The sequence below is a fragment of the Marmota monax genome, unplaced genomic scaffold (genome assembly GCF_021218885.2).
Source record: "Marmota monax isolate L192 unplaced genomic scaffold, Marmota_monax_Labrador192_F-V1.1 WCK01_AAM20220418_F8-fsc00165, whole genome shotgun sequence".
Lineage (NCBI taxonomy): Eukaryota > Metazoa > Chordata > Mammalia > Rodentia > Sciuridae > Marmota > Marmota monax.
In genome coordinates, this window is record NW_026693851.1 from 2,879,043 (window position 1) to 2,899,436 (window position 20,394).

The 20,394-nt window shown below is 38.4% G+C and overlaps 1 protein-coding gene across 1 annotated transcript; it reads left to right on the forward strand.

The window, feature by feature from the left end:
- The first annotated feature begins 5,953 nt into the window (after nt 1-5,953).
- On the forward strand, nt 5,954-19,956 carry Sri (sorcin). Its single transcript, XM_046462442.2, has 8 exons — nt 5,954-6,073; nt 7,056-7,139; nt 9,007-9,076; nt 14,039-14,082; nt 14,816-14,963; nt 15,181-15,294; nt 16,283-16,341; nt 18,455-19,956. The coding sequence occupies exons 1-8, from the start codon at nt 6,023-6,025 to the stop codon at nt 18,479-18,481; spliced, it is 597 nt and encodes a 198-aa protein (XP_046318398.1). The 5' UTR covers nt 5,954-6,022; the 3' UTR covers nt 18,482-19,956.
- Nucleotides 19,957-20,394: the final 438 nt, after the last annotated feature.

Sequence of the window (20,394 nt, forward strand, 5' to 3'; positions counted from 1 at the left end):
GAAAAAAAAATCCCAATTTATTCCTAATTTATATATAGCTGACTTATATAGACTTTTATAGCTCTGACTTTCTAGAAATACCTACTCCACCCAAGTTCCTGGAGTCATGAGCGGTCATTCTTCCTTCCCAGAGGTGTAATTTGGAACTTCTGTTTTTGTTCCTCCTCCAACTCACCCCACGCATGCTAATCCAGTGATGGAGACGGGTCCCCTTTCCAGCCCCTCCCCCCTGGTCTCACTGCACTGCTGATACTGTGCAGACCTTGTGACATCAACACTGGTAGGGTAAGGGACTGAGATGGGGACGAAAATGGGAGGGACATCAGCTCCAGGTCCTCCCTACTCCTCTCTGTCCTGATCTAGGACCAGGCTTCTACAGAAGAGCAATGAGGGCTTTGAGGAGGCTGCAAAGGCTTGCCTGGGAACCATAACGAAATGACTTTTATGGGAGAACACAGCCCATAACAACCAGCTTCTAGAACACAACCTCTATAAGAGTTGACTGAATGTACCACCCTGGTCCAGTGGCATTAAGAACGTTCATCCTCATGAAACTCTTGAATTTGAACACAAGAGATTTTCCACCTGGGAACACAGCCCCAGCATTCAAGATTTTCCTCTCTAACTGGTCCTGCATATGGTGATGGCAACAAGTTGAAGCTGTAGAGGCTTGAGTGGCCATCACACCCTAAATGCACCGCTGGTCTCAGAAGCTGAAGCAGGGACTGGCTTGGTTAGTATCTGAATACAGAAGTTGTAGAGGCTTGAGAATCAGTGTAAACCTCAGGGATGATTATAGCCAGTTCTTGCATTTGTTCCTTAACCTCCCTGTTTATACCCTGTTTATCAAAAAGTAATTCTCTATCCTACAATTAATCCTTATAATTGATAGCAATGGAGCTACATAGGTGTCCATTATTTTAGGCAACTGCTTTAAATTTAATATTCTGATTTCTAAAACACATTCTATTCTGGAACAGAAAAAAAAAATCTTTCCCACAAATTCTTGAGATCCAAGGAGGAAGCAACCAGCACAATGAAAGTGTTCTACTGTCCAACAGGGTAGTCATTAGCCACAAGGCTACGTAAATTTAAATTTATTTTTAAATTCATTGAAACTAAAACTTAAATTCCTCATCTCATGTGCTCAGTAGCACAAACTATTAGTTTATGGATGGCACAGATATAGACTATTTCCATCATGATAGAAAATTATATTGAACACTGTGGTTGATGGTTCATCATCACCCACGATGTGACAAGAAGTGTTAAACACTTATTGTGCAAGCAATAAAACACCAGTGATGGAGTGTTGATATACATTGGAAATAATTATCTAATTATGTGTTAATTGAGCTCTTATTCTGGACAAAAATAGGAAAAATTTTTCTCTTATTCCCAAATTAATATCCCAGTCTTCACACTCTTTCCTCAGAATCTTAAGAAAATGGAGATTGTATTGATTGATTACCTTGATTGCTATCATTCATTCATACTTGAAGATTGAGTTTCTAAGGCAAAAGTCTTTAAGTCATGAGGTGCCATACCCATAAACTAAAAGAGAGTTGAAATTTTAATCTGGCAACTGTCATTGTTTATTTCTCCCAAATACATTAGACCTGCAATTAATTCATCTTCAGGAAAGAATGAAACACCTGCAGTTATTTAACTACATAGTTTCTTTCACCACCTATCTAAATAAGGAAGTTCTGCTTGGGTATTATAGGTAATGCTTATGTTACCTTTTTCCCAGGCACAAGGGAGTGTCCACATTGCCTTTTGTCTTGAAAACATGAACAGAAATGGATTGGGGAGGGTATACCAGGAAAGAATAGGATCCTATCTGTGTTTGTCAGCTTTCCATCTCTGTAAAAAAATACCTGAGATACACAACTTATAAGAAACAAAGGTTTACAGTTTCAGAGTTTTCAGTCTAAGGTTGGTTAACTCTGTAGTTTTTTTGTTCCCTTGGCAAAGCAATATACCATGGTGGGGAATGCATGATGGAACAAAACTGCTCACTTCATGGTAACCAGGAAGCAAAAAGAGAGGAAGGGGACAGAGTCCCAATATTTTCTTTAAGGGTATGTCCCCAGTGACCTAACTTTCTCCCTCTAGGCCCCACCTACTAAAGGTTTCACTTCCTCTCAAGAACATCACAGGCTGATGACCAAGTCTTCAACACATGACCTTTGGGGAACATTTAAGATCAAAACCATGACACTCTCTAAGAAGCAAAAATTATCTTTAATTCGGAAGGATAAAATATTACATCAGATGGATGGAGAACTTGGACTAGTGTTTGCTTCTCCCAGGTTCTTTTTTTTTTTTTTAAATCTGTGAAACAGCATGATTGACATAGATGATCACCAAAGTTTCTGTGATTATAATGACTTCCCAAAATAACTATGATCCATCTCCTATCTATAAACATGATATAGCTCTCTCCCTAAGTCAGGCTGCTGCCACAACCCTCAATCCAAATGAAGTGGTTACACATTCCTTTCATCTTTCTATAGGACTTAGTAAATTGTTAGGACAAATAGCACTGTATTTTAGCTTCCCAGATTGTCCAGACCAGTTAGAAAATCCTCTTGTAACTTTGTACATATATAGCTGTGTGCTCTGTCACTCAGTTTCTTTAACTCACAAATTAGAGGTATAGGGATAAGAATGAATTCTTATTCCACTGGGGCTTTTATTTGGTTCAGAATCAAAATGGACACAATGGAAGAGTGGACTCTCTCTACCCTATATTTAGGATAGCAGAAGTAAACATCCCTCTTTAATTTTTTTGTTTTATCTTGCCTGAGGCAGGGGTTACCTATCTTTAAGACTTTTTCTGTAGCCTCTCCTTTTCCCTAATTTCTCAGGAAGCAATATAATTAAGGGAAAGAAATTTAAGCTTTGTTCAGTGTCTTTGTATATTGTTTTTACTTCAAAACACCTGTGCTTTAGACTTATAGATCAGGAATCAAAAACTGGCATGTGACCTTGGGAAAGTTACTTATGCCTCAATTTCCTAATCTATAAAACACAATTATTTAGAAGGTGAGGTGGTTTAGATGTAATAAGGAAACATCTAGTAAAAAACTCTTGGCACATACCAAGAACTTAGAAAGTTACCTTTTCTTTCACTGAACCTCCACACCTTCTATTGGAATGAATACTAAAACCATAAAAGAAAGTTGCATCTGTATTTTCTAAGAGTTACTATTGAGTCTTTATTCTTTCCTGAATTGTTTAGTTTCTGTAACATTCAGTAAAAGAACCCATGTTCCATGAACAAGGATGTAAAGATAGCCTGGCATTCAGCTTTGTCATTTTACATGCCCCCTGGCTACTACTGCATAGGGCAAGACACAAGACACAGTATAACAGTGTTCCTCTTGATTATCCTACTGGACAATGGGGAAGAGGTCTGAAGTAGCCACTCTATTCGTAAGACCCCACCCCAGGGAGGTTACCATTCCTCAGGGTGACTCAGACACAGCTACTCATAGGCTTAAAAAGTCAGCAAATCATTTGCTAAAGTGCTATATTCCCTGAGTCATAAGCCATTTTCCTACAGTGGTTGGCAAACTATTGCTTGACAGCCAGCTGTGACCTACCTCTTCTTTTTGTACACCTGGAAGCTAAGAATGATATTTACATTTTTAAATGGATGGGAAAAAATGAAGATTTCATCACATACAAAAACTATAGGAAATTCAACCTTGGTGTTCATAAATAAAGTTATATTGGAATGCAGCCACATTTTTCATTTATGTACCATCCCCAGATACTTGTGGGCTATAAGAGCAGAGTAGTTGCTTCAGAAAGGATATGACCTAAAATATTTAGTATCTGCACCCTTAAAAGCTTGCTGCTCTGGGTGCAGAGCACAGACTTTGGAGTCGGAGCCTGGCAGCAAAGCTCAGTTCTGTGTTCATTCCACTTGGTTGCCTTCTTTCGGCTCCTCTGTTCTTCAACTTCTAACTGAGGATGATAAAAAATAGCACCTATCTCATGGGGTTTTATGAGGATTAAGCAAATATGTAAAATGCTATATGTGAGTACACACACACACAAAGTACATATACATGCATGCATATATATGTGTACACACACACCCATATACACACAAATATGGTTTGTTGTCATTAATTGCCACAGATTTTTTAGAAACTAAAACAGCAGCAGCTTAACCAATTTGTTAGCAGTATAAGAATTTATACTCCATTAAAATACAATTCTTGGCCTGGGGGTATAGCTCAGTGGTAGAGCATTCCCCTGGCATGCACAAGGCCCCAAGTCTTGGCACTGGGTTCAAGCCACAGCACCACATGCAGTGCGCGAGCCCGCACATAAACACAAGTTGGATTCTTTAGTATGGGTAGGTAGGAAGATGTCTAGACTACTGAAATGACAATTAGAACAGTCATTTATCCATAAAATAATTCTGTATTACTTACCAATATTTTACATGCTATACACTTCTTTCAAACCTGCATACTGAAAGAGCGATTAGACTCAACTCTTGAGTTTAACCCAGATCCTCTGTTGTTTAAAGCTTCAAAATAGGGGCCAAAGGGCTCAAATCACCTAATTAACTTTGATGATCACCATGGTATTTGAAAGCAACAGTCTACTTCCTGATTCAAAGATAACAAAGGCAACAACATGCTCTGAGACAATAAGAATTTTTTCTATTTGGAACTTTAATTTTTGGAGCTTGTGTGTCCAAAAAGAGAACTTGGGAAGGAGGTTACACTTGAAGGGAAAACAATGAACTTAATGAATTTGGAATGGAGGAACCCCTAGGACCAAGATGAGAAGTAATTTACTGGTAGGTGCTCTTTAAATGTTGATGACTTTTTCGGTCTTTTAGTGCAAACTTCATAGCAAATTCTGTGAGTCTTGCTTATTAACACAGTTCTCAAAGTCAGAAAGAAAAAAAAAAAACATTGTCTAGTCCTTAACAAAGACAAGTGAGCATTTTTCTGAATTATCAAAATTACATAAAACAAAACCAAACTTAAATCTCGTGTCTTGCCTCTGACTGTTCAATTAGATGAAAAGAAAACTGTGTGCAGCTGATAAATATTTTCTGAAAAACTCAGGTGAAGGACCCATCTCTCACCTTCCTTAAGGTCAGGTCTGCCTGGGCAGCACTTGCTGCACCTAGATTAAACCTGCTCTCCACCAATCCAGGGTTTGACTTGATACCAACTACATGGCCGCCCTGTGCCCTTAGTTTGCTCTAAACTTTTCTTGTATAAAATGTAGCTCAGCAGTTATGGGAAAAGGGGTTGGTTTTACTAGAATCATCCAGATTTACTGCATGAAAACATTTCATTTTCCTAGGAACGATCTGGGTGAGGCTACTCTCCCCAGAAAATACTCCGGTCTTCCCTAGTTAGCATCTGAGCTACGCCCAGCCTAACCCGGTGATGATTTATCCCTATGACAGGGAAAAACGCCATTGTTGTTCAATGACTTGTGCAAACGCAAGCCAAGTGCCTCCTTGCACACACAGTTCCAGAAGTTTATTCCTGTTTTCCAAAGGCGCTTCCTTAATCTTTCAACGCCCCTTCACCCGCCGGCACCATAAAGTTGCTCTAATGCATTCAGGCCCTTCCCCATAACGCTGCTCATAGCGGGTCTGCCCTGGCCAATAACGTTATTTAAAATAACAAATGTGCCAGAAAATAGCCAAGTAGGAAGGGGGAAAAAAATGAATTCCCCGGGCGGTGCAGTGGTGTTGGAATGTGCCATTAGTTTCGAAGGGAAGAAAGTCCCATGTGTGAATTTCATCGCAGATCTTAGGTCACCACTGGACCTTCAATTATGCATAGCCTTGACGTGAAAACGGCAAAGAATTGGAAGCGCGCTAGTCAGGTAGAGCCCGCGACGAGGAGCACCCGGGAGACCGAGGTGGCTGCAGCGCGCGTCCCCCGCGGGCCGGCGTGGTGCGCTCGGGGGCGGCCCCGCGCGCGGGGCGGGGAGGCAAGGCGCACTGGGCGGCGGCGCAGTCTGCACCATGGCGTACCCGGGGCACCCTGGCGCCGGCGGCGGGTACTACCCAGGTGGGGTAAGTGCTGCTTGCCCCAGCGCGAGCCTGGGGCTCCGAGGACGCCGACAGGCCGTTCTTGGAGGCGCTGCGGCCCGCGGGGAGGGGGCGCTGCCGCGCGGATCCCGGGGCTGCTGCCCTGACTTCTCCCTGCGCGCTCCCCGCCTAGTCTCGGGCCCCTGCGTTTCCGCCTCTCTCTTCATCCATCCCCCGGTCCCTTCTCCTGGGTGGCCCCGTGGGACCAAGGCACGAGTGAAATGGGATCCAAGAAGCCCACCCTGTGACTCTCGGATACGCAGCATGAAATTGTGAAAGTGGGGTGTTGGCTTCCTCTTCCTCCCTCTCGGTTTTCCCCCAAAGCAACTACAGCCATTTTGATCTAGAATGGTCCTGAGATCTGTCTTCATCCCTTTAAAAGAAAGTGTGAGGGAGGATGGCAGGAGGGCGGAGGTCAGGGAAAATTTGTGAGCATAAAAGTCCTGGAGGAAGTCTACCTGGCCAGGCATCAAGGAAGCGCATCGTCTAGGGAGCTCCTTCTGAAACTACATTGCCCCGCCTGAGAGATAACCTGTCCCAAACTCTTCCCTAGGCCACACCTGTCTCAGCATTGTACCAACTCCAGCCATACCTAGTACTTAAAACACTTTTAAAACACCATAAAAGCTATACAAACAAGGAAAACAATTGGAGCTCTGCCCTTGCCTAGGTTATATTCATCGCTGTAACCTGCAGTTTAAAAGGGCTTTTTAAAGTGACTTCACATATACAGGCTCTCACTTTCATGAAAACCAGTTTGGGTCCAAGTCACCAGTCCTTAAGTTATAAAAGGGTGAGTGGAAAAAAGAGGTGGGGTGATTGCTGGTTAGAGTGTGCTGGTGGTGGGGAGCTAAGTCATGTGAAGGGCAAGCACACAGTTGCCTGGCTTTGCACAAAAGCTCTCTCTGTGGTGAAAGAATACAACTTGATTCAGCGGAATGATGCATTTGTGTTTCCTTTTGCACAGTATGGAGGGGCTCCTGGAGGGCCTGCGTTTCCAGGACAAACTCAGGATCCACTGTATGGTTACTTCGCTTCCGTTGCTGGACAGGTTAGCTTTTCCTTTTAATATTAAAAAACTGTCAGATTCACATTTGTGTGACCTTTTGATATAGTGACACAAAAATGAACTTTGCCCTGGAAATGAATCTCTTTGCCTGTATGAAGGAAGATAGAAAGAAAGACAGTTGTTTGTTTGTTTGTAGTACTGGGAATTGAACTGAATTATATCTCCAGCCCTTTTTATTTTGGGACAGGGTCTGACTGAATTGCCCAGGCTGGCCTCAAACTTTCTATCCCTACCTCAGCCTCTTTGAGTAGGGGGATTCTAGCTTCTTATTTTAGTTCTTTATTCTGAATATTCAGAGCAAATTAAGACAAAATAGTATCTGTACTTAATTAAGTTAGCTGAGTTGGAAAATAAGCTTGTGACTGAATGAGGGTAAGATTGAACAGAGTAGGGATTCTAAGTATACTTGAAGATCTGTAAGGTAGAAAATGTCTTTAGAACTGAGCTGTGAGTCCAGGGGGGTTTCAAGAGAAGAAATTCAAGATCTGATGTACATAAACCTTGGTCTGTACAACTTAAAGACATGTATTAGTAATTATGTAGCCAGATTCTAGTGAATTTGATTGTTAATTTTTACCTATCCTTAGGAAATAGGTATGTATGGTAAAAACCCATAAGCTTCTAAATAAGAAATTACTACTCTCAGTATCAGGAAGTTAATCCTGTGAGCAGTTTACTTTCTCTCTGATGCAAATGCTGTTACTAGGTCAGCTCTCCCACATCCTTATTAGGTGTTGTGGCCTATTGACCCAGAGAAAGAATTCAGGTCAACTCCCCAAGATCCACTTCTCTGCATTCCCAAGTTGTATGACAGCTGCTGGGTTGCCCCAAGGGAAGACACTTACCTAGCTTCCAGGGTCACTGAGTATAGTAAATACACTGTTACATAACTCAGACACACCCAGAGGAGCTGTTTATTCTTATGAATTCAACTTAATCTTGTTTTGGTAAAAAGCTAGAAATAGCAAAATCATAATATGAAAAAATGCTACAGCATATTATGGATCACCTTTTAAAGTAACACTCTAAGAAATACAGCTTTGAGAACTTGAATGGAAAATTGAGTCTAAAACTGCAAGACTTTCCTCTTGAGTATCTGCTTAATCTTTTATTGATCTGTATCTTTGAAACCACAAGACAGGGCACGCCTCAAGACTAGCATCCTTAGATTGCTAGAGCCTCCAGTGTGTAAGTGACCCTATCTGCTTAGCTTTCAGCAGCCCTGGCCTGTATTCAGCATATTCATCATCAAATTATTACTCTTTCTCCTTATTTGTAACCTATTATACTCAAAACTTGAGAATTTAAATATTCTATTTTAAAATCTCTAGAAATTACACATATCTCTAGTTCTGACCTAGTATAGTCAGTGAGCAGGTAACCGGGAGCCTAACTTATATTTTCTAGGTCTAATTGTGCTCTTTTACAAAAAAAAAAATTCACTAATTCATAAGGTGATCAAAGAGTCTCTTTCTGTTTGAATTAGGCCTTTTATTTACTGATGTCTGCTGTGTACCCTGCTCTTTCCCCCTAAAAAGAAAATAAAAATTTTTAAACAACTCCTTAAATCATTTTATTTTAAAATGCTTACTTTGGGCAATTTCCTAGCTCTGACTGAGAGAACAAAAGTTGCGAACACAAGCTCTCTTTCATCATTAAATTATGTTTGGAATTAGGATGAGGAAAAGATTGCCCACTTTTGGAAGACATTCTTTTTATTAAAAAAGAAGGGGGGCATGATAATACTCATTTTTCTTTGTTAGTATTGCTGCATTGAATATTGAGGGTAAACAAATAACTTGAAAATACAAATTACAACTGTGATCCCTCTTCCTGTTCTTCATAAAAGGATGGGCAAATAGATGCTGATGAATTGCAGAGATGTCTGACACAATCGGGCATTGCTGGAGGATATAAACGTAAGTTGACAAGTTCCAAAGTTTCTCTTAAAGTCCTCTTGTTCTTTATACATTAGTTATTACATGACATTATAGCCTTTAAGGAAACTGAGCTTTCCTGATTCAACCAAGCTTAGAATTGCAAAAGCTAACTTACGACTATTATTTCTAAATGTTGATTTGGAAACAGTTAAATAAGTCATTCTATTCTACCTACCAGGTTAGTGGGTTTGGAACCATTCAAACTAGTGAGACAATTTGGGTGGCCAAGAGGACAAGTTGAGGTACTGAAATGAAATCTGCTGGGTCAGGTATTATTAATGGTAGGAGCTAATAGTCATGGCTGACTATTTGCCAAGAGCTTACTTTGTTTATGCCTGATGGCACTTAGAGTTTTGAGTGGCTAGTCCTGCATTCCTGATCTCTGAGCCCTGGACTCGCTGTTGGCCACATGAACGTTTATGTGATATCCCCCGGGTTTTTCCTCTTTTGTTTCAGAAAATGTATTCAGGCCAAGTGGAAAGTACCCTTTTTACTTCTGAACTCCTTAACTAGTCATTCTTCTCTCCCTTCTTAGTTCCTCAAAGACTGACTTTGCTGCCCTGTAATTTTGTTTTTCCCTCCATTTCCTGCCTTCTGAGGTCTCTGCTACAAGTAGTAGATGGAGAAATACTGCAGAGATGCTGCATCCTGACCAGGCTTCTCATCATCCTGCATACTTACTGTGTACTTAATTTTCAAATCCAGTCTTGACCATGACCAATTTCTAGGATAGATTATAGTGTCTTAGTTCAAGTCCATTACCTGCCAACTTTTTTTCCAGTTGGTAATTGAGACAGAACATCAAAATGAAGCCTTGGTTTCATTGTTTTTAGTATCATAAGGGGCTTGATTTCAGTAAGGGTAAGCTATGAATTAAAAATACTCAAACCAGAATTCACACCTGAGGATTTATAGTGGCATTTTTGACTCTTTGACATGACATATTTACTAGATGGTTCTCTTTGAACTACTTATGTTTTTATTGTTAGTGTTTCTTCTTTTATACGACCTACTATTTCCTAGGTGGGAGATTAATACAAAAGAACTTTTTAAATTTCTGTCATTTAATCTGGTCCTAAACAAAAGAAGCACTTTCTAGATTAATTGTTTTTGTTTGCCTGTTTTTTCCTTTTTTTTACTGTTGTAGGCAATACATTTAAAAGGTTAATTGTTAACTTCAAGTAGTAAAGCTGGTGAACAAGGCAGGTCTCATAGCAGTGACAGCAGACAGACATGAGCTGTGGCAACAGTGGTTTAAGGGGACAATTATATACACTGGGCCTACTGTGCTGACCCTCTTCTTTTAAAAAGTTATTTATCTGTGGCCACTCTGGCCTCCTCTTGGTTTAAGTTAGTAGAATATGTCACATTCCTCAGTAAATAACCTGTTATCTTCAGGAGAAATGGAAGCCCAAAGGTGCCTCCCTGCCAATAAGAAAGAACAGGTAACCCTGAAGGGGGACCTTTAGTGACCTTTATGCAGACCAGATTCCAGGACTCAGGAAGACAGGACAATTAGAAGCAAAGCCCCAACCATAAAATCTATAAGAACAGGTTCCAATTAGAACCAGTCAGCAAGGACCAAGATGACCCAGAGTTGCCTTTGGATATTTAGCCTGTCATTATGATAGTAAAATTCCTCATCTATGGGATAACATTATGTGTAGTGGAGACATGGAAGTCTGAGGCAATTTTGCTGTCAGTCAAAAATCTAAAGGTAGATCAGGGCAGGACTCTCTGGAAACTTCCCTAGGACTCAATAAAACTGGAGGACTAGAAAAGCAGGATATCCCTCTCTTCTTTGAGAGAATCCACTCTTTACCATGATAGTGTTCCTTTACCCCCTTTCCTTTCTTTCTGATAAACTCCTACCTGCTACTATATATGACTCACTTGAAATTCTTCAGCCAAGATTGCAAGAAACAGTCGTCAAAAACCCTAGGATCACTTGGCTCCATGGGTAGACCTTATCCTATAACAGCAGGGTTTAACAATATGAGGTAGTGTCATTCATAAACTATTATTCTATACACTTGTAATAGAAGAAGTGCAGCAGGTTTTAAAATCTAACAAAGAAGATTATATATCCTTAGCTGTCCTTTTAAGAATTTTATTTGAGAAAACCCCATGTAATGATGGCCTTAAATCAGTGCATTATAGAGGACCTTTTGTGAAACATGAGGACCTTCTGATTTAGTTGATTTCTTTAATGTCTTCCGCTAGCCTGTAATAAATCACCCTACTTGTGAGGTGGTTTTTTTATCACAGAAATTGTACATCAATCTTTTAAGCCCAGCTTCCAACCAAAAAGAACAGAACCAAGTGAGTGGACAGGTGGGTGGAAGGGATATGCCAATCAGGACCCACAGCCCCCTTCTGAACTAGTTTAAAAGTGGCTATAACTGCTCTAGGCATACCCAGAGTCATCTTGTCTAGATAAGGGAAGTTATAAGATGGTACCTCAGTCAAGAGGCAGGAAAGTTTTCCCTGCAGAATTAGTATCTGAACTGAGAAGAAGTGACAGTACAGCTGAAATGAAGCTGACCAATAAGTGAGTGGGGTGGGGAAACTGCCCTAGGCAGAAAGAACAGAACATAATGAAAGACCCAGAGAGCTCATCATTCAGGGAAGGAATCAAAAATCTCCCTAAGCCTAGTGTCTGGGAATTGATGAAGATAAGACTAGCTGAACTGGGAACACCCGTGCATGACCTTACTTACAAATCAGGTAAGGCAATTGGCCTTTACCATGACAGCAGAACACACATAGAGGATCTTATATAGGAAAGCACATGGCATCCTGGTTATAAGGTAAAGACTAAACCGGGAGACAGTGGTTCAGTTAAACAGTCAAGGGTGCATGTTAGAGTCTCCATGGAGTCATATAGGTTACAGAAATGCTAACTAAACCAGGAAGTGACGATGAAACTGAAAATGGATCCTGAAGCTATGTAGAAGGTGATTGAATATCAGAAAAGAGAATGGAGGACACTCCCAGGTGTCTGTCTTGGGTGAACTTTGAGTAGATGGTGGTACCATTCATGGAACTGGAAAGCAGAGAAGCTGTCTCATAGCCCCTTGGAAATCTCGATGTAAGCCAGACATGGTGACCTCTGTCCTGTGGTTGTCAAGCCATCTAGGGCAGTGGTTTTTAGACTTTAGCAGCAGCAGCATCTTCTGGAAAGATCACAGAAAATCAGATTGCTGGGCCCCACCCTAGATGTTTTTTCAGGAGGTCTAGGGTAAGATGTAAGAACATCACCCCAACAAGTTTCCATGTGATATGGGTCCAGGTTGTCACCTTTAACAAGTTTCCATGCGCTATTGGTCTAGGTTGGGCCAGCTGCTTTAATGTGAATATATCTCACTGAGGATCTTGTTTAAATTCAGAGTCTGATTTTATTGATTGTATTTTATTAGGTAAGGGTTGAGATTCTACAATTCCTTTTTTCCCACCACTTTTGGTTTTTATTAATACATCATATATGTACATAGAGATTCTGCAATTCCAACAAGATCCCAAGTGTTATTAATATGGCTGGTCCAGGAATCACACTTGAGTAGAGTATGGTCTCAACCTTGACTGCCAACTGGAATCCTCTGAGAAGCTCTAAAACACACTGGAACTCAGTGATGCAGCCCATGTTCAGGATTGTTTAAATTTTCCAGGTGATTCTTATAGGCACCAGAGCTGAGAATCACTGCTCTAGACTCAAGGGACTTTATACCTCTACACAATTTAAAAGTCAGAATGAAGAATCCATAAGATCCTTCCAAAAAATGTAGAAAGTGTTGACACATTCTTTCTTCTTAAGAAAATTGTATGTCAATCAAATGAATATTGAATACCAAGATAGAAATAGTTGCTAGTCTTTTATTTCTGGGAGAGAATATGCCAAATACAATAATTCATTAAATACAGAAAACTATCATTTATACTGCTTGGAGATGGTAATAATAAGTTAGTCCAATTGTGTTCTAATTTCCGTTTGGGTAGAGGAAATAAAAGAAACTAGCAAAAGCTATGGAAAAGGTTAGTTCTGTGTGCATCTTAAACTTGCAGAATTTATACTAGCTTTTCCCACTTGACACTTGTTACTTATGCCTTCTAGATATACAGCTTCTTTGTACCTGCACAAAATTTCCTCAAAAGTAATTGATTTCCATGAATGCAGTGTAAGCCGCAAGGGATTCTCTATTTTTAACTTCATAATTCTTAGATTACCAGTTGGCCACAATCATTGAGCATATTCTGGTTTGGCTGCATAAGCGCGCTATTACATGTCCTCAGATTGCTCATAAACAGTAGGAGAACTAAAAACCCTTCTGAATGGTGGCCACCACTGCAGGGGTCAGTGGCTCTTACTGCAGAGTACTCTTACTCAAAACAGTTTTAACAAGTACATTTACTTGGTTTCATTTATAAACTTTCTATATATGAAAAGAGGTCATAGATTATTTTAGGTAAGAGGTTACTGCTCAGTGTCTAACATTAAATAAAAAAGAAAGAAAAACAAATGATTAAGCATAAAAATAGTAAAACGGGCTATTTATGGTAATTTATGAGCAAATTACATATGGTAACTTATGAACAAAGCCATTCTGCCTTCCCACACAACTATGGTGGATATAATAATTTTGGTCCCCTATGGCTAATTGGACTCACTATATTATAGTTTTAAAGGCAAAAAAGTTTAACTGTACTATATAGTACTTTTAAAAAATATTTGTTTTAAGATTGTTAAAATCAAATTTGTATTCTAGAAGGAGAAATCCTTTTATCTGGAAAAATCTACTTAGAATAGAATATAGTTTAGTTCCACATAAACTGAGTAGCATAAAAAAAGCAAATAATCACATCACTAGTTAATCTGAAGATAGCTAATGTAATGTGAACTTTTGAAATTGTGTTTATATGTCTGTACTTTTCTTGATTTAACAGCTTTTAACCTGGAGACCTGTCGGCTTATGGTTTCAATGCTGGATGTATCCTTTACCTCGATGGTTGTCTAGAGTATTGTTTCTTGACAAGAAATTTCCTTCCTGAAGGAATTTATCACAGAATTAAAACACCAAGTGACAATCCCTGAAAAGCTTGGTGAAATAATTGGCTTTTAGGATATGGTTTGGTGTAAAAATGGGAAGGAAATTTAGTAAACAGAATGTCAGTTGTTTAAGAATCCAAGGAGGCATCAAAGTAGAATAAGTGTGGAGACAAGGACCAAAAAGCTTTTTCCCTTTAGTGTTGACGGCTCTGCAGGATCCACACCCGACCTTCAATGAGGGGATCATACACACCCCAGGTGTTGGACTTATTTAAATGAAGTGATGTCCATTCCAGTCCAACTTCCAGGGGTGAAATCCTTAGGTCTGGGAGAACTTGACAAGAGAGGACTCCAGGACAGAAGGGTAGACAACATAGCCTGGGCTGCCTAGGAAGTGCACACAATTCCAGAACCAAGACTACCTTTTACTTAAACCATTTAGTTTTCCCATAGTAAAAATAGGTACTAAGAGCTTTTTCTCCATAGGTACTTTTTATTGAATCTTTGTGTGCTATCATCAACCTTTCTATTTTATCATACCAAGAAAAATGTACAATAACTTTAAAATATTTTAGCAGAAAGAACATTGAATTCCCTCTACCCCCCCCCTTTTTCATTTAATCATTAGAAAATGTTACAAAATAAAGAAGCTCTGATCCTTGATTACAGTTCAGAGAGACAGGTCTGGCACAATGGGGTTCAATGAGTTTAAAGAACTCTGGTCTGTACTGAATGGCTGGAGACAACACTTCATCAGTTTTGACAGTGATCGGAGTGGAACTGTGGATCCTCAAGAATTGCAGAAGGCGCTGACAACCATGGGTGTGTATGACTAACTGGAACTCTCTGTTCACTGGTAGGTAGAGTGGGTTTTTTTTGTTTTTTCTTTAATAGTAAGTGCTATTTGAAGATCGTTTTTATTTTCTTAGAAATTGTGTGTGTTCATAAATAAAGTCCACAGTCTTAAAAATTGTGCTCGATTATTTTTCAGTGGTTTTTCTTTTTCAAACTTTTAATGGATGACTTTTCTGCCTTTCAGGATTTAGGTTGAATCCCCAAACTGTGAATTCAATTGCAAAACGATACAGCACCAGTGGAAAGATCACCTTCGATGACTATATTGCCTGCTGTGTCAAGCTGAGAGCACTCACAGGTGTGTTCTGTGAGGTTTGTGGTCATCAAGAGCCACAAGGATTCAGTTGACATTTTATTTCTCAGTGCTTCTGAACTTTTATTCTCCCCAGTTTTTTCTATGCTTCAGTAGTTGCTTTAGTCAATTTGTGACATTGCTGTTACATATACGTAGTATGATAATTTTGTTTTACAGAATTTTTTTTGGTTAGTGGGTAATCTGCCATTAAAATAATCTTAAATAAGTTTTACTAAAATAGTCCAAAACATAATGAGCTAATTTGTGCTTTACTTCTTTTCTTTTTTGTTCTTGTGATTCTGGGTATCAAACCCAGGACCATGTACATGCCATGAGTGCTGTACAACTGAGCTACATCCCAGCCCTAACCTGAGAATTTTTATTGGAGTGGGATTATGAGTGATTTCTCTTTAGAATGAAATTTTTGAAAATTGAAATAAATTCTTTGTTTTGTAAGTGGGCTGAAATGGGTGGGATATTTTATCATAGCCCATTTATCATATTAAGAACTCTAGGGCTGGGATTGTGGCTCAGTGGCAGAGCGCTTACCTAGCATGTATGAGGCACTGGGTTCAATTCTCAGCACCACATATCAATAAAATAAAGGTCCATTGACCACTAAAAAAAAATTTATATATATATATGAACTCTTATCTATTTCTTTAATTCAACAATATCTGTTTTATTAAGTTTGAAATTTTATACTTTCATCACAATTAAGTAAAGATCTTGGAAGTTGCACAGCTTTTTAAAACTCACTTTGAGGTATTTCCTCCAAGTTCCACAAAAAAAAAAAAAAAAAAAAAAGACAGCTGTTAACTTCTGCCTATGATATCACTTTGGTGCATAGTAAATCTTTGCTTTGGCCTTGTTGACAGTTTGTACAATTTATATGTTACTATAATTTCATCCTAGTGTTAAAATAATCAATGATGGTGATTTTAGAAAAGCTGTTTAAAAAAACTATAAATTTTACTGTGTTATTTTACAGATAGCTTTCGAAGACGGGACACTGGTCAGCAAGGCATGGTGAATTTCTCATATGATGATGTAAGTCTAAGTAAATTAAGAGCTATGTAGATGGATACAGTGCACAAAAAATGGGCATCCCTTTTGAATTTAGATGTTAAGAACATCTTAAAGATGCCAGAGAAATCAGAGATTAAGTGATCAGAAGGAGTTACCATCTAAACATATTTTGTTTATTTTTTATGTGGTGCTGAGGATCGAACCCAGCACCTCATGTGTGCAAGGCAAGTGCTCTACCACTGAGCTACAACCTCAGCCCTAAAATATATTAATTTCATTTACTATTAGTTTTTTCTATAGGTTGGACCTCTGATTTGTGTTTAAAGATGTGGGTTCAAGTCTAGCCTGTTGCATTGATTAGCTGCATCATGTCACTTATATGGTTTCTTAATTGCTTTGAAACTTTTTGAATAAAGAGAAGGATGTCATTATAGTAGTACCTCTTTCACTGGGCTGTTTTAAGATTTCAGTCAGAAATATCCTCAAAACACATGCTGCAGGTATTGTGTCTGATATTCCCTTCTACAAACAAACCATCTCAGTGACTGAGAAATAGCTTTAATAGCTCAAACCTGCACTTTGCACAACTATGTTCTTAATTGAGAACAAAGAGCAGGTGCCAGCTTAAATAACAATTTAAAGGAAGTTTTTACTGAAAAGCCACACTAAACAAGAGAGGATGGGGCCAGTGTGAAATAACCAACTGCCCTCTCTGATATCATTCACTGGATGTGTGTAACAAAAGTAAGGAGATGCTTAGTTATTTCATGTTTTTGCTTAGCCATTGATTAAAAAACAAAGTCGCTTTGAGAATTGAAATCACTGTAATCACTGAATATTCTAAAATATTTCTAACAGCTACTGTGGTTGTCAGTGCACTTTGGAAAGGCATAGTATATGTGAAAGTATAAAATGCTTCTTTCGTCTATTTAAGGGTGTTTTCTCTTTAGTGTGCCTTAGCTTAGCTTCTCAGTTGACAGTCCTGTCACTGCATTAGAGAGCAAGGGCACTGGGGAATGAAAAAAGCATGGGCTTTGGCCTCAAATGGAGCCATTTAAGACATTTGTAAATGTCCTGATCATTAGCTTCTTTTTCTGTTAAAATAGGAATAATCAGCTTGGCCTTGTGGAACAGCTGCATGGACTAGCAGCACACAGGGCCTTATCAGTGTTGGAGAGTCAAAGAAAAAGTTGATAGAAGGGGCAGAGTTATTTCTGTGTGTTTAGTGGGGGATCCCAACATTTCACATCATATGCTTGTGCTTCTAAACTCAGGTTTTATTTGCATCTAGGTTTATTTTAATAAGCAGATTTTAAAGGAATACATTCTTTAAAAATGCTCCATTAAAGTAAAGGGGGTCAAACTGTGCAATTTGGAACATGATATGACAGTATAAATTCCAGTTATTTGTATTTGTGGGCAGGTACCTTTGACTGTGACCTTTTGTAGAATCTTCAATATTATCCAGGATTTAAATAATCCTTTATCAATTGAAGTAATGTCTTAATCCAGTAAGAAGTAAGAACCCCACTGGGTATTTCTTTTTCTTTTTCCTTTATACTAGAAATTGAACCTAAGGATGCTTTGTCACTGAGCTACATCCTCAGTCTTTCACTTTTTTGAGAATGGGTCTAAGTTGCTGAGACTGGCTTTGAGACTGCCTCAGCCTCCTGAGTCTCTGGGACTACAGTTGTTTACCACCATACCTGGCTACCATTTGTTTTTCCTTGGTACCAGTGATTGAACTTGGGGCATTCAACCACTGAGCCACATCCCCACCCCTATTTTGTATTTTATTTAGAGACAGGGTCTCACTGAGTTGCTTAGTGCCCCACTGTTCCTGAGGCTGGCTTTGAACTCACAATCCTCCTGTCTTAGCCTCCCAAACCACTGGGATTACAGGCATGTGCCACCACACCCAGCTTTCTATTGGGTTTTATAGTAGAGCATTTCCCTAAAAAAATGAACCTTTCCATCCATGATGTACTCATATATTAGAGGTTGTGTGTATGTGTGTGTGTTAATCCTTAATTCCAAGTTGGAGAACTAAAATGTAAACTGTTGAAAAAAATCAGCTATAGTGAACTAAGTGTTTTGTGGTCTGTAGCATAACACTGGCTTTTCTCTCTTTTAGTTCATTCAGTGTGTCATGACCATTTGAGAGGAAGCTGCTGGAAGTCAATCAACATTCCACCTGGAGTTCGAATTTGCTTACTCTTTGCCTTCAGTACCTTGTGTAGCTTACATGGCTACTTCCCCTGACAGCTCTTGTAAAGGTCTATTACATTACACACAACTGAAGTTTGGGTTTTAGTTTTGATAATAAATTCTTTGGAACTTAGTAAGATCAAGTGTGTTATACCACCTAGAACTTCCTTGAGCTAATATCAGTCATATCTTATTTTCCTACTAAGCCTCTTTCATTATAAATTTGAGTATACAAAATGTTTAAGGCACATTATTTACGTTTCATTATGAGATATGAAACACTTAATCAGGCTACAATTGTTATCTTTCAATGTGGTTGAAAGTTTTGTGTGGAACATTCTTCGGTAAATGATATACACCCACTTGAATGCAAAAAAAAAAAAAAAAAAACAGTAATCCATGTTAGAGTTTACCTTCCTAGAAAGTTAGCAGCACGGGATTTAGACTTACACATATTTTCATGGCCTTGTGAATGGACAGGGAACATTGAGTGATTATTTTCTGCCTTTTTAAAATGTATGGATAATTTGAGTGGCAAATACTGTCACCAAGTCCCTCTTTGTCATCATCCATTCAAACCTTTGTAAACTATACTTAAGAATCTTATATGCTATAAGCTTAACTATGTAAAAAAAAAGTTCATAGAAAAAGACTAAGGGAATATATGAAAATATTAACTATAGTTATTTTTGGCTAATGGGATGCTTCATGACTAATTTTCTTTATGCATTTCAGTGTTTTCCAAATTTTGTATAAGACGTATGCTTCAATTTTAAAGTCAAAGATGTATTGATTTTAAAAATATTGATGCATCCAATTTAGTTATGTCATGTATTTATGCTTTTAAAAACACACAGCAAAAAGACTTAAATGAGTGTCCTAAAGTGTTAATCTGGCATCAGGATCATGGGTTTGTTTTCTTCCTTCCTCCTACTTTCCCAAATAGTCTCTAATAAACAGGTATTGAATATATATATCAATATCAATTTAAACAATAATATTTTTAAACCATGCGCTTTCAGTAAGATCTGGATTCTAATGCTGGCTGCACCTTTTACTGTGTGGTTTGATTATTTTAGATAACCCCTAGGGTCTTAGTTTCCCGTCTTTGAAAAGGAGATAGCACTTACATCTTGGTAGTTCTGAACATGAAAAGGTGTGTTGGTATAACAAGCAGAAACAGCATTTCTGATTCTTAAATTTAAAACTGTCCTGATTTGCCTTTTTTTTTGGGGGGGGGGGGTTGGTTTGTTTTTTGTTTTTGTTTTTGTTTTTGCAAGAAAGCTTAACAGATTAAAAAAAATGATGCTATTATAGTTCCTCCTTGCTGGCAGTGTATCTGTCTTACTTGAGGGCACAATGTGAGCATTACCATTCAAATGAACAATTAGTTATCAACTAATGAAAATAAAAGTTTTCTTAAGTCTCTTTAGCCTCATTTCACTAATGTGTTTTCTAAATGCTAAGATATATATTTCATAAATACTTTTCAACCCTAATTTATATATATATTATATATACTTATATAATATATATAATATATACATATAATATATATTATATATGGGGGAGGAGCTTAGATAATATTTATTTTAAAACACTCACTACATAGCAAACCTATTGTCCCCCACTAGTACATATGTGTAGTTCATATTAGTATGTAACTAAATTATATCCTTGTAAAGGGAGAGTAAATAACCATAAACTGAAAACAAAGATTATTTTGGTTTAGTATCTACAGCCCCAATTTGAAAAATCTTTTTTAATAGTTTTGCCAAGGTTCTAATCTGACTTGATCCTCAAGTCTCAATAAAGACTTGAGTAAATGATTCTCAGTTTATTCACAAGATATTTAAATAGGCAAAA